Consider the following 21,464-nt stretch of genomic DNA (forward strand, 5'->3'; position numbering starts at 1 on the left):
ATAAGCCCTTTTTTAAAGGGGCGGGGGGGGGGGCGGGAATCTTCCTAACAGTCTTTCTAGAATATGCTTGCCTCCTCTCCTGTTCTAGGGATTAAACAGCAGTGAATGCAATTTAATCTTTTCTACTGAGAATTTTCAGGATCCTCTACTGTGGATTTAAAAGGCGTAGAAAATTAGACTGAATAGTGACATCAGGACATGCCCCGGGAAGATTTTTAAGCCTTACTATCAGCTTGTTTCCTTGTGCTCTGCCTTTTTTTCTTTTTAAAGTGAAGGGCCAATAAAGTAATCTAGTTATGAATTCTGGGTTTGGAAGATCCTAGCTGAGGCTTTGCTGTAACTGCAACCCCTTCCCATTTTTCTTGGGAATCCCCCGGTAGAGGCACAGCAAAAATATATCGAATGAATGACTGGGTTCCTCTGGACATGCAGAATGTTTACTGTCACAGTATTCCTGTGTGGCATTTTTCACTTGCTAAACAGCCCTGGAATGGCCTGCCAGTCCCCTTGGATGAATCGGGAACATGCTAATCTCTTTGTTGGCTCCTGACCTTAAAGACTCAGAGAGCATTCTCCTGCTAGTGAGCAAGAGGGTAAGGTTTGGGCTGGGGACTCTGGCACTCAGTCTGTCCCCCCAAAGACCAAGTGGCACTCAAGACCACCACCACACAAGTGCACAAAGAAACGAAATACAGAGGCATACACAGAAGGAAAAAGGGGGAGACTTGGCTTCACCCGTGGCCCTGGGTTGATAGGTATCTCACGGTTACAACTGGTCACTGATGTGGTGTGGGAGACTGGGAAGGAGGGCACTGGCTAATCACACCCTTAAGGATAGCGAGCAAATGGGGATCTTGAAAGGGACCTTGAGGAGCATATTGTTTGACCCCTATCTGAGGCTTAAACTCACAAGCTGGCTCAGGTTCTCCGGCATCCCTTGGTCTCCTTGAGTTTCATGGAACAGAATCCTTGTACTCTCTGTGAGGTGGTTAAGGCCTGTGCCCTCTGGCTGTAGTCTGTGTGAGCTGGCCCTCCTCTGGGCATCACAGTGGAGATTGGGATGTGCTGGTGCTTGAGGCTGGGGAAGGGCTGTGAGGTTTTCCCGGCTGTGGTTTGAAATGGGTGCTCTCTCTCCAGATTCCTGGGACTTCAAGCAGTCCACACGCAACATCTCCCCCACCATCAACCAGGCCAACATCGTGGACTTGCACCCAGCCTCTGTGTACAGCATCCGCATGTACTCCTTCAACAAGATTGGCCGCAGCGAGCCGAGCAAAGAGCTCACCATTAGCACCGAGGAGGCCGGTGAGCACTCTGGCCTTGTGGCTCTTTCCCGTGACCTTGGGGATCAGGGCCATCTGAGGTCCACACCCACCCTGTTCACTGACAGTGGGCTTACAATTAGAACAGGGAAGGAGAGATCCCAAGGTATTTGTTTGTGTCTGCCTTTGGATCATTGGAGGCTCTTAGGTTTGACCTTTTCCAGATGGAGTTCTAGACACTGGGCTTTGGGGAGCTGTCCATGGTTCTTACCCACTCCTCTGGCCCCAGCCTGTCTGGAAAGGGTGGAGCACTAGTGCCCTGTATTATTTTCTGTGACCTTTGTTTTGGAGTTTTTCTGAAAACTTAAACAAGCTTTCTCTCCCTATATGTTCTCCTGCTATTGCAAAATAGAAAACAATACCAAAAGTACATGTCACATATATGTGTAGCTTTACAAATAATAATAAACCGGGGCACCTGGGTGGCTCAGTCGGTTAAGCATCTGACTTCACTTCTGGTCATGATCTCTCAGTTCGTGAGTTCGAGCCCCACATCAGGCCCAGAGCCTGGAACTTGCTTCAGATTCTGTGTCTCCCTCTTTCTCTGCCCCTTCCCTGCTCACACTCTGTCTCTCTCTGTCTCTCAACAATAAATAAATGTTTAAAAAAATTAAAAAATAATAATAATAAAGCAAAAAATAGGATAAGCAACACTCACTATCAATTACCAGCATGCCAGGGGTCCTCCCTCTGCCCCTTCCCAACCATAACCCCATGCCTCCCTTTGAGCTAACCGGTAGTCATTCTTGCTTTTCTCTTTTATACTGTCACTACAGTGTATGTATGCAGAAGCATGTTGTTTGGTTTTGCCCATTTTCCCAGGGAATGTATTCATTAAATTATTCTTGATATATTCTGTGTCTTCCTTGCTTTGATTGTTAGTATTTTTGTGAGTTTCATCATTTGTGCATTTTCAGTGCTCTGTAGTACTCTCTGCCATGATTATACCACAGCCTCTTTGTCCATTTTAATGAAGAGGGACATTTAGGTGGCTTGCAGCTTGGACCTGTGAACATTTTCATACTTGTATGCTTACAGAGGTCTGTGAGTTTCTCTATGGGATAGAAGTAGTTGCAGAATTACAAAGGCATCAGATGAGGACACTCCTACCTTTAACCGGAAATGCCAAGATGTCTTCCAAAGTATTGGGCCAGTTTCCTTTCCCATGGCCAGTAGATATAAGAATTCCTGGGACACCTGGGTGGCTCAGTCAGTTAAGCATCTGACTTCAGCTCAGGTCATGACCTCACAGCTTGTGAGTTTGAGCCCCATGTCTGGCTCTGTGCTGACAGCTCAGAGCCTGGAGCCTGCTTCGGATTCTGTGTCTCCATCTGTCTCTGCCCCTCCCCCACTCATTCTTTCTCTCCCTCTCTCTCTTTCTCTCTCTCTCTCTCTCTCTCTCTTTCAAATATAAATAAACCTTAAAAAAAAAGAATTCCCACTACTACACACCCTTACCTACCCTTGATACTATCAAACTTTTAAAACTTGTTCCCAGTGTGCTAAATGTAGAGTAATATCTCGTTGTCATTGCTCGCTGCATTTTCAGCAAATGATAATGGAGAATGGAGAGGAAAGGTAAGCCCTATGACTGTTTTATGGGGGGTTCTCTGCTTTCATGTATGAGCTTTTCCTTTGTTCCCAGCAGTCCTCCAGCTGAAGAGGATGAGAGTGAGCACATAAGACTCTTTTCTTCCCTGACTTAACTAGTAATGTTGTTTCCCCCTCCACCAGCTCCTGATGGGCCCCCCATGGATGTCACCTTGCAGCCAGTGACCTCACAGAGTATCCAAGTGACCTGGAAGGTAAGTGAGGTCGAATTTCCCACTGAATGCCTCCATGCCTCCTCCCTTCTCAACCCAGGAATGAAGCCCCAACAAGCTTGCTGATCTCTGATCTCTTATAATTCTCATGCCCAGTTTTTGTTTTTGTCTTTGTTTTTGTTTTTGTTTTTGTTTTGTTTTGTTTTGTTTTGCTAACCACAGTGAGGCCGGAGGGGAGGAAAGACAGGAGGATAAAGGGATGGGTCCCCCCACCACTCCCCACCCCCTCTCCGCCTTGGCACTCTGAGGCAGGCCTGTACCTGAGGTGGGATGAAGAATTTGGCAATGCTAAGCAGGGAAGATGGGTTTTCCACCACACCGGCCTCTCTTCTAAGCCTCATATGCTGTAATAGGTCAGGAGTTGGGTTTGACTTTGTACAAAGTTCAAGGGAGCCCTGTGGATGATGAGAGATGACAGAACAGGGTCTTGCCCTCATCTTGGCCCTCTGACTGGAGCTGGGAGGTATAGCAATGTAATCCCCTATCTTCTCCTGGTGAGGCCTTCCACAGGAGTCTTGGTGTTTTCAGGCCTCAGTTTCCTCCTCTATGAAATCACTGAAAATAACTGTCCTCCCTACCTCTGGGGCTGGATGAGGGGCAGAGACCTTAAACTCTACAGGATGTCCTGAAGACCCTGTCACATGAGAAAACTCTTAGAGGAGACCCCACAGCTGGGCAGAGAAACAGATCGGAATAACCTGGAGCAGGAGGGAAACACCGTCCTGGGTAACTCTGGCAAACTCACCACCACATTGCTGCCGTGGACCCTCAGGGCCGCCTGTTGCACTGACTCTTCGAGGCTTCAAGTATTTTCTCACACTGGCTTATCTGACCCTCTGTTCCTGGAGGGTAGCCAGAAGAGGAACTTTTATCCCGACCCATCAGAGGAGGCCACGGCACGGAGTTTGGGAACAGAGAGCTTTCGTAGGGCCTGTATGTGTTCTTCTTCTTGGAGCTTTCCCATCCCAGCAGTGGGGCTTGGGGGGAATGCCTCCTCTGCTCCTGGGATCCGACCTCCACAGTCATTTTCTGGCTCTAACTGAAGCTCAGGCACTTTAGTTCTCCCCCAGGCCCTTCAACAAGGTAGACTTGAGAACTGGAGAGATGCAGAAGGGCTTAGTGATATTTTCCTTAAAAACACTACACTCTTGTGTGTGTCTCCCCACCCCCCCCCTCGCCCCCCACACCCACATAGACACAGAGCAGAGCCTCGTTCCTTCTTTCCCCAGAGAAATGACCAGAATGAAAGTGAGGTAGGGACTACACAGTTGGGCCTTCCTGGGAACCATGCCCAGAGCCATGGTTCCACTTCACATCCAGATCTGGGCACCAAGCCTTTCCTCAAAAACTTAGGGGAGGGGGGTGAAGCCTAGAGTCCAACCCCAAGTCTGTCTGCATCCTGGTTCTGGACTCATTTCCTAGGAATGCTGTCAGGAAGCCAGGAGGTGGGGGCAGGGAATGAATACGTATGTAAAACACTGAGCCGTTTGGCTACAAAGCTCTGACCCGGAGGTCGATAAAAATTTAGAATCAGATTTATGTCTCCAAAGTCTCATAATGAAAAATAAAATTGATTAGAAAGTTAGAACTTCAGAATGAACCAACCCATCAATAAATTTTGGCCTGACTTCTCAGGGGATTTTTTTTTTAACACCAAGAAACAGATTAATGAAAAATAAAGATTCACTTGAAAGATAAGTCACTTCATTTTAAGACCCTTTCCGCGAGATGGATCGCCACTGCTTTATGACATAAATTTGCAATCAGCCCTATTGATTTCTTAATGCTTCAGAGAAATATTGTTAAGATTGATTTAAATCCTGAGTGTGCCTGTTGGGGGTGAGGGGAGCAGTGGAAGGGAGAAGAGAGAGAGAGAGAGAGAGAGAGGGAGAGAGAGAAAGAGGGAGAGGAGGAAAGAAAGAGGAGGGAGGGAAGGAAGATCTGTCAAGATTTGTATAAATATGTGAATATATATATGTATATAGCGGGGTGTGCCTGGATGCCCATCCAAGGCCTCTGTCAGTATATGTTGATGTGAATATGTTGGTATATATCATGGCATAGATGGCTGTGGTCATGTGGACACGTGTGTTACTCTCTGAGCGTGGCAATATGGGTGTGTGTATGTAATATAAGAGTATGTGTCATTATGAAGATGGGGTGTCACTCTTGAAGGTATGTTTGTGTCTATAATAGATGTCTCTGTGTGTGTGGGTGTGTATGTAGATTTACACGGGCAGATATGAGAATTCAGAAATTTGCTCACTTACAAACTAGCAAACAGGACTGCCCAAGTGCAGAGAAACATTATTCAGGCATTAACAAAAAGTCAAGTCAATTAAAAACACACACACCTATTTAGTGAGTTCAAAACAATTATGTTAAATTAAAAACTTCATTTTATTGAGTTAACAGCGAGCTGAAAATGCAGTTCATTTAAAACATTCATTGAATTAAAAAAAAAAACAGTGGGGCTGTTTTACTAACTTAATTGTTTTTGATCTCACTATTTTTTTGTATAATAAAAGGTAGGCTTTTAAATTAACTTCATTGTCTTTAAAACCCTGATTCAAGTTGTTTTTATATGCACTGGGGTGGGTGCTGTCTCTCAATTTCTAGATGGGCAAGTCTGCTTGTTAAAGGAGCCAGTTTCTGTCTGTGAGTCTAAGTATATGTGACTGTAGGTAGGTGGGTGGATTACGGTGTTTGCTTTGATGGGTCCGGATGTGTGTGTTTGTGGTTCCTGATGTGAGAGGTATTAGGATCACGTGTGTGCATCTGGTTGTGTATCAGGGTTGAAGTTTGGGGTGAAAGCATGTTTTCTAGCCCCAGACTCATGGCACTGGTGTTTTCTCTGTTCTCCTGGCTGACTGGAGCCAGTCCTTCATCCCCGCCAGCCAAGCCAGGGCTCCATAATGCCCCTTTCTTCCTGCGTGTCCTCATCTACCTCTGTCCCTGCATCTGGGGGCTGGCTTCAGGCCCCAGTCCCCACATACCCCAGCCCCTTACCATGATGCCCAGGGCAGTGTAGCTCCCTGCTCCAAGAAGGGCTGGGCACACACCAAAATCAAGGACTCTTTTTTTTTGTTTGTTTTAAATGTGGTAAAACATATCCACCATTTTATTCATGGCTAAGTGCACAGTTCAGTGGCATTACGTACATTCACAGTATTGTGCAACCATCACCACCGTCCATCTGCAAAACTTCTTCATGATCCCAAATAGAAACTCTGCCCCCTATTGAATGATAGCTCCGCCCCCAGCCCCTGGTAACTTCTAGTCTGCTTTCTGTCTCTGTGAATTTGACTATTCATGTGACCCCATGGAAGCTGTATCAACACAATATCTGTCCTGTTGTGTCTGGCTCATTTCTCTTAGCATGATGTTTTCAAGGTTCATACACGTGATAGCACATGTCAGGACTTCATTCTGACTAAATAAGAGGCTAACTGTCAGGCTGAATAATATTGCATTGCACTCATAGGCCACTTTTTGTTGATCCATTCATTCGTCAGTGGACACTTGAGTTGCTTCAACCTTTTGGCTGTGGTGAATAGGGCTGCTCTAAACATTGATGTGCAAGTATCTGAGTCTCCACTTCCAATTCCTTGCGGTCTATACCAAGGAGTAGAACTTCTGGATCATATGGCAATTCAATGTTGGGCTTTTTGAGGAACTGGCAGACTGTGTTCCCCTGCAGCTATGCCAGTTTGCATTTCCACCAGTAGTACACGAGAGGTCCGATTTCCCCACATGGTCACCAACACTTGTGGTTTTCCATTTTTTGATGAGAGCTGTCCTACAGGGTGTGATGTGGTATCTCGGGCTTCTGTTTTTATTCAAGCTAATTGCTCACCTCCTTCTCCATCTGGTTACTTTTTGTCTGCTGTTCCCTTTCTTTCAGGTCCCCGAGCCCATGCCAAATGATATTCCTATTCATTCGTTCATTCATTCATTCATTCATTCATTCATTCATTCAATAACCGTGTATTGAAGGCTTGCTACGTATCAGCCATCGTTGCAGACACTGAAAGCAGAGCAAAGAGCAAACAAAACAGGCAATGCTTTTCATCCTCATGGTGTTTACATTCTGATGGGAACAGATGGACACATAAATAAAATATCCAATGATGCTGAGTAAATGCAATGCAGAAAAATAAAACATGGGGACGAAAAGATGGGTTCAAGAGGAAATGGGGGCCAGGAAGAAATGTAAGGAATACTGAACAGAGGGCAGGGAGCAATCTTACACAAAGAGCATGAGGAGGGACAGCTGGGTGGCTCAGTCAGTTAAGCATCTGACTTCAGCTCAGGTCATGATCTCGTGGTTCGTGAGCCTGAGCGCCGCGTCGGGCTCTGTGCTGACAGCTCAGAGCCTGGAGCCTGCTTTGGAATCTGTGACTCCCTCTCTCTGCCCCTCCACTGCTCACGCTCTCTCTCTGTCTCTCAAAAAAAAAAAAAAATTAAAAAAAAAAGATCGTAAGGAAGACCTCATTAAGACGGGTATTTCAGCAAGGACGCCACAGGGGTGAAGAGGCAAGCTGTGGGGGTATCCAAGGCAAAAGTGTTCCCCTTCAACAGACATGGGCCCAGTGTGAACAGCAAGAGACCAGTGCTGGAGCCTAGGGAGCATGGGGAAGAGGAGATGGGCCCAAGAGGTAATGGGGGTCAGATCATATAGGGTCATATAGTCATTATAAGAACTTTGGCTTTCACTCCGAGTGAGACAGGAGCCTTTGAAGGGTTGGGAACAGAGGAGTGACATGATCTGACTTTGGCTTTAAGAGCAGCATCTCAGAGCACCATTGTGTCTTTGTCTCCCCTCCCCTACCGTGCTCACAGGCGCCCAAGAAGGAGCTGCAGAATGGCGTCATACGGGGCTACCAGATCGGCTACAGAGAGAACAGCCCTGGCAGCAATGGGCAGTATAGCATCGTGGAGATGAAGGCCACCGGGGACAGCGAGGTCTACACCCTGGACAACCTCAAGAAGTTTGCCCAGTACGGGGTGGTGGTCCAAGCCTTCAATCGGGCTGGCACAGGGCCCTCGTCCAGCGAGATCAATGCCACCACGCTGGAGGATGGTGAGGGCACCAGCAGAGGGTAGGGGTGCAGAGGCAGGCTGCCAGGGAGGACTCAGGGCCCTTCCACTGCTCCTGGTCCCCATCACGGTCTTGTGAGGCACACAGGCTCCCTGGATCCCTCCGTCTCCTCTCGCCCACTGGCTCCTCTAAAGATGCTGGTCCACGGAGCCCCCCAGACCCTCAATCCAACGGCCAGCACTCTATCCACTGCTTGCCAACACTCTACCTCCCTAGCACCTGCCTCACGTCTGACTCTCCATCCATGTTTCTCCCTCATTCTGGCCCTCGCTTGTCTCTCTCTCCGGGCCCTTTCCTCTACATCCTGCTCCTGTTTCTCTTCCCTTATAACCTGCAGGTTGGACAAAGGGCAGAAACCAAGTTACCTTTGTAGTTCTGGGCTAGAACCTGTCCACTAACTGTTTCAGGGACCTGAGATGAGACTGGGGTTAAGAGAGTCTAAGATCCATGTGGCAGGCGATTTAGAGGCTACTGTTTAAAACATGATTCTTTGAGGACTAGAGAGGACTCTTGAGTAAATACAGGGCCCGGTTTTCAGGGGAACAGGGTTAGGAGAAAGCAGGAACGTGCCTGCTCTCTGAGCACAGAGGAGGGCCCGCTGGTACCTGAGCCTGTGCCAGGTCAAAAGAGGACACATGGCCCTTGATGCCTGCAGCCTCCCGAAGGGCAGATCAAAGAAGCAGGGTGTTCTCCTTGGCTTCCGGCTTGACGTCCCTCAACCCCAAACCAGAGTCTGAGACCAAAACCTGCGCTAAGTCTGACCCTGCCCCAGCAGAGGGAGGGGAGTAACTGTCCAGAGGGCGTAATGCCATCGGAATACCCAACATTCCACTGTTAGAAAGTCATTCCTTTAGGTTAGGCAACGCCTTCTACCTACTTCACCTTCTCTGAAAATGTAGACACCCTTGGGAGGGAGGACACGTCAGGTCGGAAACACCTGAAAGCGGATTAGCGCGCACCAGTGGTCCTTAACGTTAGTTCCAGATTGGAATTATCTGGGGAGCTTTCATAATAATGGTGCCCAGGCTTCATCTTCCAGGATTCTCATTCAGTGGCTTTGGGGCACAATCTGGGCTTCGGGGTGGAGCCCTGAGCCCCTGGAGAAGGGGAGAATGCAAAAAGAGGGAAAGGCACATAGAAAGCAGAGAGGCACAGAGAAGCCTGGGTGGTGGTGGGGAGGACCACAAGGCAGCCAGCCCCCCCATTCCACGCTGGCTCCATGCCTCCCCCCCCCCCACCCCAGCACCTCCCCTCCGTGATGCTGGCCACAGACCTGGCTGGGTGGAGGAGGACCACCCAGCTACCTCTTCACACGAGCAGTACTAGTCCCAAGTGGTGCTCTAACCCAGTGGTTCTCAAACCTGAGTGTATATCAGAATCTGCTGGAGGGCTGTAAGCAGGTTGCTGGGCCTTCCCCCACAGAGCTTCTGCTTTAGCAGGTTGAATCAATTTTGCATTTCGAATACATTCCCAGATGATGCTGGTGCTGCCGGCACGGGAACACCTATGAGAACCGTAGCACTGACCTCTAGGGCCTTACCCACACAAGGAGCCAAGGTTCACGCAAGCTAAGTAGCCTGTCCAGAATCACCTATGTAGTAACGAACGGAGCCCGGATCAAAATGCAGGTCAGACCCTGAATCCCGTACTCTATCTTCGCCCCGTTGTTATACTTTCGCTTGGGAGCGAGGCGGGATACGGGACCAAGTGACGTGGATGCAGGATGCCCCGGGGAAGGCGCGTCCAGGGGAACAGCTGCCCTGAGCCCACACGGACATGCCCCGCCATGCACTGAGCTTCCTGTCCTCCAGGGCCAGGCCTGCCTCTGGCCTTCATCGGGTCACCGCCTCCCTGCTCTGGGGTGGGGGTGGGGGGTGCAGAATTTCCAGGAGGGCGAGATCAGCGTGGGCTGTAGAGTCATTTTCAAAACAAAGGAGGAGAGGGAAGAAAGTTTCCAGCGGCAGTTGCCCGGCACTTTTTCATACTTAATTAAGGCCCTCGTTAGCCTGTCAGATCCCGATCGTTTCCTGGCAATATTAGCACTCCTCCTGGGGTATTCAAGGGCCCCTGCTTTAGCAGTAGTGTCTTTTACATAATTATATTACCTTCATTTTGTTCGAACGGGCGATCTGTATTAGTTTATTACACAGGGTCCCTAATTACATGGTGCTTATATTTTTACACCTAAGTAATATGAAACAATAATCATTCTCAAAGAGGATCGTTACGATGATGTATTATCATTTAAATGCTCATAAAAATTAGAGTTGCCTCTTGTGGGGCAATGGGATCTAATTACCTTCCATCCAGCCTGTGCCTCCTTCCTCCCTCTCAGAGCAAAGCACACATGGCCCTTCCCTTTGGCCCCCGCAATTCGGAAGCCAGCAGGAAGGGCCACCAAAGTTCTCCCCAGCCAAGGTGGCTCCTAGAACCTGGCATCCCTGCCATCTGCCATCTCAGAAAAAGTGGCCTGCACCGGGGCAAACCCCTGAGGGAGGGGGATAGGACTTGGGTTAGGCTCAAAGATGGCTTTCCAATGGGGAAGGTTAGAGGCAGGGCAGACCACCTACATTGGCCTCAGAAAGTGCTTTCTCGTCATCCCGGAGATTTTGATATATTCATGTTACAGGGACAAGGGACAAAGGTGTAATGGTCCCAGAAGTCCTAAAGGTGTCTATGGCTCCCCTTCTCCTCTTCACCAGGGTGAGGGGACCGCTTCCTTCTTTTCCTTCCCTTCAGCTTGGCATTAAGGACACAAGGGGCCCGAGAACCAGGCTGGGCTCAGACCACCTGGTCAGATGACACAGCAGGGCCAGCAGCCATCAGATAAGACCCAGGGCTGGCGTGGAGATCTTCCAGGCTCTGTAGCATCCACCCTGGGCTTTGGTGCCCACTGGTGAATCCCCATGGGCTCATGCCCAGAGTTCATCACCTTCTGCCCCCGGCATTTACCCGGAACGGGGAACGGGCCACCGGGAGGCCAAGGCGCTGAGACTGTGAGGACCTCTGTTTACCCAGAAGAGGACACTTGCTTCACTTCCCGGCCACACAGCCCAGACTCTCCTCACTCGTTGTCAGGAGCTCCTTCCATGTTCCTCTGGCGGGGGGCACGGATGTCGGGCTGTACCTCCTGACGGGGCCCTTTGTTTCTCTCCCCGCCCCGTACAGTGCCCAGCCAGCCCCCCGAGAACGTCCGGGCCCTGTCCATCACCTCAGATGTGGCGGTCATCTCCTGGTCGGAGCCCCCACGCAGCACTCTCAATGGCGTCCTCAAAGGCTATCGTGTCATCTTCTGGTCCCTCTACGTGGATGGGGGTGAGTCTGCCAGGAGTGAAGGCCGGGTCTCGGGGTGAGAGGTGCAGGGTCTGTGTCCACGCTTGGAGCTGAGCATCTTCCCATGGGATGTCCGGCGGAGGCGCAGCTCCCTCTGCTGCACGTGCTACCCCAGCCAGAGCCAGAGACCAGGGTGGGTCACCCCTGTGGTGGGGGGAGGGACGCCAGCTGCTCCTGGACGGCAGTGTGTCTGGGAATGACTGGAGCTGTGATGGTGCACGTGTGTTTCTAATGTAACATGTGGATGTTCGGTCAGGGTCCGGGCAGGGAGCAGGAGGTACCCACGAATGGGGCAGTTGAAGAATTTCATGAAGGCGCTGCTTGCAGAGGGCTGTAGAAGGAGGGCGGGGCACCGAGGAACAGTCCTCACCACCTAGGCCGGAGGGGACAAGAGGAGGAAGCGGGGCTACCAGGACCTGGGGGAAGGGGGCACCCCTTGGCCAGGCCGTGGGGCAAGCGGTCTGCGCAGATGAGCCGCTTGGGACCCGGAGAAAGGTGGGGAAGCGCATGCAGTGAAGCCGGGGTAGGAATGGCAGAGGGACAGCAACCAACCCTGTGTGTGCCTTCCTCGCCCTGGGACGCGCGGGTCCAAACAGTCGTGTGTAGCCTCACAAACACACCAAGTCCCCGCCCGCTGGTGGCCACGAGAACCCTGCAGTGATAGGGAAGTCTGCCGCTGTGCGAGGCAGAGACCCAGCATCCCCAACTATGAAAATGTTCTATTGGGGGCCATAAGGGCCCCCGTGAGTTTACCTCCCTGGATCCTGAACCTTCTGCCTCCAGCCCCGGGGCCCTCCCTTCTCCCCAGGAGGACCTGAGACTCCAGCTCATGGTCGTTTCTCCAGGGCACCTGCCTTCCCCTTCCCCTTCCCCACCTGGATGCGGCTGTGCCCGGATACACTGCCAACAGGAAGTGTCCTTCTTGCCTCTATCTCTGTCATCTCCTCTAAAAGCACAGAGACCTGGAGCTCAGGAGCTGGATCTCTGGCAGTGTCCTCAGTTCATGTGTTGGGGGACAGCCTCGTGCATTTCTGCTGTGCCGCATAAAGGGTGGTCCCTGGCTTTCCAGAGCATGCTTCCTCTTTTCTTTTTTCTTTTTTTCTAATTTTTTTAACATTTATTTATTATTGAGAGACAGAGACAGAGCATGAACCTGGGAGGGGCAGAGAGAGGAGGAGACACAGATTCCGAAGCAGGCTCCAGGCTCCGAGCTGTTAGCACAGAGCCTGACGCGAGGCTCAAACCCACAAACTGTGAGATCGTGACCTGAGCCGAAGTCGGACGCTTAACCGACTGAGCCACCCAGGCGCCCCTTGCTTCCTCTTTTCTAAGCCTGTAATCTTCCCTAAAGTCACCTGGGTTGTTGGCCATACTGTCCTCTTTTGGGGTCTTTCTCTGGCTCTGGTCCTGAACAGGACTACCCTGGTTTCTGATTTCCTAAAAAGAAAGGTCCCACTGCTCAGGCTTCTGAGGTTCCCCCTGCACTGACCTGGAGCTGCCTCAGGTCGGGTGCGGTGTTCTCATGCCCCTGGCCCCGGGCAGACTGTTGCCCTCCCCTGGCCAGGCTGTCTGCTTCGGGCTCTTTGTCTGCACCGGGTCCCCGGTGAGGTGCTGGGGTGGGTTGCAGGCACCTGTCTCCTACGAGGCCCGTCCTCAGCCAGTGCGTCTGGGCCCGTCTTTTGGAAAGCCCGGTGGTCCCAGTGGATGGCTGTCAGCTCAGGAGCCTGTCTCTTTTCCTCCTTCTAAGACCCTGGTCTTCCCGTGGGACCCTCTCCCTAAACTCGTCTTCCGTCTATAGCAAGTTCCTTGGCAGAGTCAGATGACGGGTCCTCACTGAGCCGGAGGAAGGCCTGGCCCTTCCTGGCAGGGGCTGTCCCCTCTACCAGCCTCGCCCGGGTTCTCCGTGTGGGTGCTTCCTGGGGAGGGTGTCCCCAGCGGTGGGGAGAAAGGAAGGGGCTTAGCCGCTCACAGACACCACTGAGCGTTCAGGGTGCTGGCCCAGGAGCAGTCAGGCACAGAGGAGGCAGCCTCAGCCTGTCCCCCGTCATCCCAGGGTAACACACTGCCTACTGACCTGAGAGCCGAAGGAGGCCCTGGGACAGCAAAGAGGAATGGCTGTGACCATCCCACCTGGCCTAGGCTCCCTTCCAGGAGATCCTTGGGATCCCTCACATGGAGAGGGGAAGGGGAGGAGGGGAAAGGTGCTCAGATGGAAAGGGAGAGCATTAAGCCCAATTTGGTACGAGGTCAGCTGGGGCTGAGGCCGGGCATATGCCGCTCACCCCAGTTGGGCCACTTGCGGAGACACGCGGCCTGGGAGCAGAGCCCCAGACCTGCCCCCCGGCGCCTGAAGGTGGCGGTCCCCCCGGTCACCACTACTGTGGAGTCGAGGTCTGAGCCCAGTGGAGCTGGCCCGACCGGAGCCCAGGCTGGCCGAGGGGCTGCGGCAGGGGCCCCAGGCCCGGCCGGCCTGGCCGTGCTCCGACGCTGCTTGTCTTGGGCAGAGTGGGGCGAGATGCAGAACATCACGACGACGCGGGAGCGGGTGGAGCTGCGGGGCATGGAGAAGTTCACCAACTACAGCGTGCAGGTGCTGGCCTACACCCAAGCCGGGGACGGCGTGCGCAGCAGCGTGCTCTACATCCAGACCAAGGAGGATGGTGAGTCCCCTCCACTGCGCCCAGCCTGGCCTCGCCCACCGGCCAGACTCCCTCCCCACCCACCCCGGACCCGTCGCTGAGCACTGCCCAAGGGGAAGGGTGAGAGCAGGGCACTGTCCTGTCTCCTGTCCCCGTAAGTCATTGCAGGGTGGCTTTGAGCATGCTGGGGCCCCGCTTTAGGAGAACACAGCTTACCGCAGGTGGCAGTGAGATGCTCTGGGACTCCCCACTCCCTTAGCTCCCCTTGCAGCCCTAGGTCGGAGGCCAGGTAAAGCCTCTCTTCCCACCCCCTCCCCAAGGGCATCCTTTTTGTGGCAAGATTCTGCCTGGTTTCTTCTGGAGACGGATGGTTGGGGTTGGGGGAGGAGGGAGAGAGGATCGTCACTGCACACATCTCAGGTTAGGGGCATGGCAGAGGCCCCAGAGCGGTCCAGGCTCTGGACTCTGGCATGCTGGGGAGGCTCTCAGGGCGAGAATGGGATGTGACTCCATTTGGAGCTGTGATCTCCAGGCCCTCCACCCTGGGGCAGAAATGGAGGACAATAAGGAGCCAAAGCTCAAGGGCAGAATGACAAAGTGAGGAGGTGGGGGAGTGGAGAACCCAGCAGAGAACAGGGTGGGAGGAGGGCCACACTGCCAGGGGGCCTCCTTCATATGGAGCGTGTCCAGCAGGTGCTGTGTGTGCCCACGCGCAGCTCTGGGCTCCTGCTGCCAGCCTCTGCTTCCTTCCTCACGTCATCCCAACACGTCATTTTTTTTTTTTTAATGTTTACTTATTTTTGAGAGAGTGCGAGTGGGGGATAGGCAGAGAGAGGGAGGCACAGAATCTGAAGCAGGCTCCAGGCTCTGAGCTGTCAGCACAGGGCCGGACGCGGGGCTCGACCTCACAACCTGTGAGATCACGACCTGAGCCGAAGTCGGACGCTCAACCGACTGAGCCACCCGGGCGCCCCATCACTTAGCTGATTCTTAAACCTTCTGAGGCAGGTGCTGTATTTTAAAAGAGTTTGTGTGGAGAGGGGCTGGCACCAATGGGTACTTAAACTAGCCAACATTGCCGTCATGGCTTCCTACCCTCACTGCCTCCATTTTCTCAAAGTTCCCACAGTCTGGGCCCCTCCTGTGCCACTTGGCAGAAGGTGCTGGAGGGTTAGAGTTGTTGAGAGGAGGGTCTCAGGCTGGGACTGATGGTAGAGAGCTTCCCAGGGCAGCCCAGCACTCGGGGAACAGAGCATTTTAATCCAGCTCCCCACTCTCCCTAAGCCCTGCCCTTCTCTCAGATCAGCCCCCTCCACGCCGTAAGCTCTGAGCAATTAAATATTTACCAACCTGCCTGCCCTACTTTTCCTGCCATTAATCCCCCCATCAAGGTTTCCTGGGACGGCTCCAGGCAGAGCCACCTGCTCTTATGTGGAGACCAAACGGGGACTGTGCTCAGAGCCCGGCCCCTTCCAGAGCCTCTGCACCACACACACGGGCACCTTCCCAGCCTCCAGAGAGGAACCACTGGGGCCCCCAGACTTCTTGCAGCCTATTCTGACGCAAGGTCTGAGCCATAAGCACCTCCACATGTTTCACAAAGGTAAGGGATTCCCCACAGGGGAACCCAAAGTTCCGAGGAGCTTTCAACCTTTCGATTTAGAGCTGCCTGCAGAGGCTCACAGGGATGATCGCGGGCAGGGAATGGGGCCCTACCGTGAGGCTCCGCAGAGCGGAGGGGCTCCCGTGAGCGCGGCAGAAGAAGGGTCCCAGCCCTGCCAGTTATTGGCAAGTCACTTAACCTTTCTGAACCTCAGTTTCCTCGTGATAAAATGGGGACAGTGATGCCTCATTGGGTTGTCCCAAGAAGCACGTTAACTGCAAAATCCTTTCTAAAACGTGCGGTGCTAGCAAAGAGCAGGTGCCTAAAGGCTACCAAGGTGCTGGCAGTGAAGTGACTGCTTTGGGAGGACCCAGGTGCCCCTGAGAGGCTCAGTGCCCCCCAGAGGGAGGCCCCGGGCCAGAAGGAATCCACTGTCAGATGAGATCTCGTCAGAACAGCGGCCACACTTGACATGTGTACCACATGTGGTCATAAGCGTGGCTGAGCCTTGCCAGTAGCCCTGTGAGGTACATCTTATGTCCATTTTAGAGGTGAGAAAAGTGAGGCATAGGGAGCTAAAGCAACTTGCTGAATGTCACTCAGCTCCTCGGAGGCAAATGAAGACCTTCTTGCCTCCATATCGTCTATTCTGTAGGAGACAGGAAGCTTTGGGCTGTGAGTAATACAAGTTAAAGAAAAAAAAAAGGTTTCAGCAATAAGTGGATTTATTATCACATGTAACAAGAGGTCTTGAGGAGGCAGCTCCACAGGGTTGGTTCACTCCGTGGGCCCCCGTCCTCGGCACGTCACCTGTTCCTCCCGCGGCTCCCGGCATCACGGCAGACAAGACCGAGTTCAGAGTCGGAGAAGTGGCCTCCTCCTATGGGCCTGCCTCTCTCGGGGAGTGAATAAAAACCGGCCCAAAAACCCCTCCTCAACAGATTTATCCTCATGTCCCATTGGCCACCCTGGGGCAACGTGCATCTTGCGAAGCCAGTCACTGAAAGGGGAATGGAATGACCGCGGCTGACTTCCCCCAAGTATGGTGAATCCCCTGGTGGAGTTGATGGGGACGGCTTTCTCTGAGGGACAGAGGGGCATGGGTCCCCAAGGATCAGGAAAGAACGACAGCCGATGGGCGGGCAGACAAGCGGGCACTACACCAGCCCGGCCCCACCTCCTCCAGGTTCTCCCATTGTGTCGATGGCAGTTATTACAGCTCTTTCCGGCTGACTTGGGAAGCAGACAGGCCCGCATTCTGGCTCCAGCTCTGCCATGGGAGCTTGGACGAATAGCCAAAGACACTGTGACTCCCTACCTACCTCCCCCTGCCTGCTCCCCTCCCCACCCCACCGCCAGCTCAGGATTTTGCATGTTTCCAAGGAAAAAATGAGCAGGAAAGGTAGAGAAAACCAAAAATAAATTAAAAGATAAAATGAAAACAAAGTCAAATAAATTCAAGCTCATTTCTTTTTTTTTTTTTTTTTTTTTTTTTTTGAGACAGAGAGAGACAGTGCATGAACAGGGGAGGGGCAGAGAGAGAGGGAGGCACAGAATCCGAAGCAGGCTCCAGGCTCTGAGCTGTCAGCACAGAGCCCGACACGGGGCTCGAACTCGTGGACCGTGAGATCGTGACCTGAGCTGAAGTCAGACGCTTAACCAACTGAGCCACCCAGGCACCCCCAAGCTCATTTCTTACGTCCGAATCCCCCAGTCTATAACTTGGTCTCAGGCTGACTTGACTGGACTTTGCTGTTCATGAGCAACAAAGCCTCTTGCTGACACCCCAACTCCCCTGGGAATACCAAATCAGAGTGAAGGCTGAGCTGGATTTTAAACCATTTTAAAGATATTTAGCCAAAGAGGAGGCTTGGCTGGACCTGTGTTGTAGGAAGGTAACCCTCACGGAAGCGTGGACGACAGATGGCAGGAAGGGGCTGGGGGGGGGGGGGCAGGGATGAGGACTGGCCTCAGAGAAGCCTGTTAGAACCTGTGGGCATCTAGGCAGAGAAGCAGAAGGTGTGTGCTAGGGAGGCAGGAGGGGAAGGTGGAGGGAGAGGTGGAGACAAGCTCAGAGAGACGTGTCAGAGGATTTGCACTTCCAGTAACGGTGGACTACGTGACTCAAACCCACTCTCCTTCTTGCTGAGAACACTAGGAAATCCGGATAAAATATTTTTTAAAACACCTGCTTGAAGGCATCAGAGAGCTGGCAGGAGAGTGCAGAATTACTGGGCCAGGATCCAAGGGAGAGTGGAAGCCCAGGAGGTGACCCTGGCATTTGGAACCGCTCTCCCCGTGGGGGACATTTGCCGAATCTGGACGCAGTGGCTGAGAATCGGAGCAGCACTAGAAAGCCGTGGATTGGAGTCAAGGACCTGCTGGGGCAGGCGGGTCCCCCTCACTTTGAGTTGAGACCATGAGGGCAGCACTGTAGGATTAAAGGTGCACCAGAAGTACACAGCCCAGCTTCAAATCATCTCAGTCCTGGAAGTTAGAGTAAGGTAACCCCAGATTGCAGGTCCCTGTCAGAAGCAAACACAGATTCTCCCTTTAGGGAGATTACATCATTTGAGGCCTCAAACTATTTCTACAAACAATTTTGCAAATGATGTCTCTGGCACCCAGTAAAAAACTATGAGGAACAACATGAACAAAAGCAGGAAAAAAAAAAAAGAAACAGATAAAAGAAACAGACCCACAAGGAGTCCAAACACAGGTTTTGTCAAATATGAACTTTCAAATAGTTATTCTTAACAAGATTGAAATTTTAAGAGAACTGGGGACTATCGAATGGAAAATCTAGAAACCAGAGCGACTATTAACCTGAAATTAAGGACTCGGTAGACAGATTTAATAACAAATGAGACACAGCTGGAGAGATAACTAGCAGACTGGAAGGCAGATCAGAAGACCCAAAAGCAGCTCAGAAAGACACACGAATGGAAAATAAAAGAACCAGTCAGAGATAGAGCAGTGATTTTCAAACTTGACTGTGCATACCAATCACTTGGGGGTCATATTAAAATTCATATTCTGATTCGGTAGGGTCTAGGGTGGAACCTGAGATTTTGCATTTCTAACATGCTCCCAGGTGACGCTTCTGCTGACAACTGGACCACATTCTGAATATCCAGGGCACAGAGGATGTGAGAAGAAGTCCCGAAGAAGAGGAGAAAGGGAACGGGGCAGAAGATAAAATGCCTGAAAACTTTTCAGAATTGATGAAAGACATCCATCCCCAAAGCAAAAAGCACTCTGCAGACTCCACAAGCAATAACTTAAGGAAGTCCGCACCTAGGCTCATCGCAATAAAGCCGCTAAACAGGAAACGCAAAGGGAAAATTCCTAAAAGCAACCGAAGCGAAGACCAGTTACCTTCACAGGACCAACAATTAGATTAACCGCTGCTTTATCAGAAACAATGGAATAATAAAAAGAAGACAAGAAACAGTGGAAGCCGAGGAAGCCAGAAAACAAGGCAGTGGTATAAAGTGTGTAAGGAAAATAGTTGTCAACCTATGATTTTATGCCGAGCCAAAATACTCTCCAAGATTAAAATGAAATAAAGACGTTTGCAGACAAAAACTGAGAAAATGTATTTTCTCGACATACCTGCTCTAGAGAAATAGTAAAGGGTATTATTCCTTAGCTAGAAGGAAAATGATCCCAGCTATGAGTTCCATGATGCAAGAAGCAAAGAACAAGCAAATGGTGAATGTATGAGTAAATCTCCATTAATACTGACTGTGTAAAATGATGATGATAGTGATATCATCTTGGGGAGGGTCTAATATCTGTGTGTGTGTGTGTGTGTGGCTAAAATATACAACAAAGGCATAGAAATTGGGTAAGAAGTTTGAAGTCTCTTGCATTGTCTGAGAGAAAAAAAGGTGCCAATTAATGTTGTTAGGCTTTGGTAAAGGCTCACGTTGAGTAACCCCTAAAAGGCTGTCTAATAACCAATCTAATAAAGACGGGGAATAAAGTATTTTTTAAAAGACTCGATTCAAAAAAAAGAAAAAAGCAGGAAAGAAAATAAAAGTATTTAGTAAGCTGAGGTATTTAAACCCAAACATATAAGTGATTGCATTAACGATAAATCAACTAAATTATTCAATTAAAGGATAAAGACTGTCAGACCCATCCAGCAATGAAACAAGCCCAACTATGTGCTGTTCATAGGAGACACCTAAGACGTAAAGGTAGAGAAAGGTTCAATGTGAAAGGATTAAAGGCATCATTAGAGATACAGAAAGACACTCTGTTAGGATAAAAGACCCAATTTACTAGTCAAATAAAACAGTTTCGAATTTGTTGTGAACCTAATAACATAATCTCAAAATATATAAAAGCAAAGACCGACAGGACTACAAAAATTGACAAATACACAGTTGTGGGGGAGATATCAACATACCCCTCTCGATTACTGCTGAGAAAAGAAGTGAGCAAGGGCGAAAAAGATCTGAACCTGAGTTAGCACGCTGGCCAGCCCCAGTGGCCACCCGTGGCCCCCTGCACTCCACAGCATGCAGAGACACTAGCAGAAGCAGGATATTAGGGCCATAGCTGTGAGGGAGGGCTCAGGCCCCTGGATGAATGGCCATGATGGATCGTCATTTTATTTAGCATAGAATTGTTGACCACTTACTAGATTTTTTTAAAAATCACAGTAGATGCTAGAGCAAAACTGAGTATTGTCACCGTTTATTGTCTTCTATGTGGCAGGCACTGTGCCAGGTGCTTTATTTTAATTAGTACTAACTGTCTCTACAAACCTTTAATGTGGTTGTTATTATGTCCATCATCTATATGGGGAAACTGAGACTCAGGGAGGCAAAATGAGCTGAGTCGGATGCCATCACTGTCCTCAAAGGAGCATATAAAGCTCCCAGGAGGAAAGACAAGTGCACAGCAATTCAAGGGACAGATGAAGGGGAGCTGAAAACAGGAAGCTTCCAGTCGCCCAAGCAGAACCCTGGGACCCAGCTGGGCCAGGCAGGACCAGAGATGGGGACAGTGGGAGGGCAGAATACATATGAATTGGTGTGCCCTTAGGATGAATATCCCGGCCAATTCTCAAGTAGACTTGCCCTCCTAAAAACAGAAAGGGCCTAAGCAGCATCCCAGGGGCAGTGCCCTGGGCACATGGCAGGAAACCCTGTCACCCATTGGCTGACGCCAGCCTCTGACCCTCAGGACACAGTCCACTCTGTGAGTCCATGGAGCCCCCAGCCTCAAGGAGCTCACAGGCCAAAGAGCAAAGTGACCAGTATATATGTTTGGTCTGTATACAAGCTAGTAGTTGAACGTTGGGAGAGGAAGCAGGTTAAGTTCCTAGGGATCAATGTGAAATCCCCATGGGTTCTGTTTCTCTCTTGAGTGTCCTAAGTCCTTGGTTCTGGCCAAACAGTTTTGAAGCTGGCCCTTCCCAATGCCTTCATCTTGGAAACTTTGTTACAAGCCCCAAATGATCACCTTTCTCCTTACCTGTTTGCCATGCTGGAACCTCCCCCCTTTAAACCATGGCTCCAGGATGCCTCCTCCAGGAAGCTCTCCCAGATTGATCTGCCTCACTCTCCCCACCATGTTATTCTTTCCCAAAGGTTAACCTCCTCCCTTCTCCAAACTGACCTGGCCTTC

The 21,464-nt window shown here is 50.9% G+C and overlaps 1 protein-coding gene across 1 annotated transcript in view; it reads left to right on the forward strand.

Annotated features, from left to right (window-relative positions):
* DSCAML1 (DS cell adhesion molecule like 1) overlaps positions 1 to 21,464 on the forward strand; it is a 348,259-nt gene that overhangs the window by 306,434 nt on the left and 20,361 nt on the right. Inside the window, exons 15-19 of the mRNA XM_027036614.2 lie at positions 1,138 to 1,305; positions 3,057 to 3,127; positions 7,988 to 8,228; positions 11,415 to 11,561; positions 14,084 to 14,239. Coding sequence (XP_026892415.2) covers positions 1,138 to 1,305; positions 3,057 to 3,127; positions 7,988 to 8,228; positions 11,415 to 11,561; positions 14,084 to 14,239 — 783 coding nt within the window. The remainder of the gene's footprint in view (positions 1 to 1,137; positions 1,306 to 3,056; positions 3,128 to 7,987; positions 8,229 to 11,414; positions 11,562 to 14,083; positions 14,240 to 21,464) is intronic.

The sequence above is a fragment of the Acinonyx jubatus genome, chromosome D1 (genome assembly GCF_027475565.1).
Source record: "Acinonyx jubatus isolate Ajub_Pintada_27869175 chromosome D1, VMU_Ajub_asm_v1.0, whole genome shotgun sequence".
Taxonomy (NCBI): Eukaryota; Metazoa; Chordata; class Mammalia; order Carnivora; family Felidae; genus Acinonyx; species Acinonyx jubatus.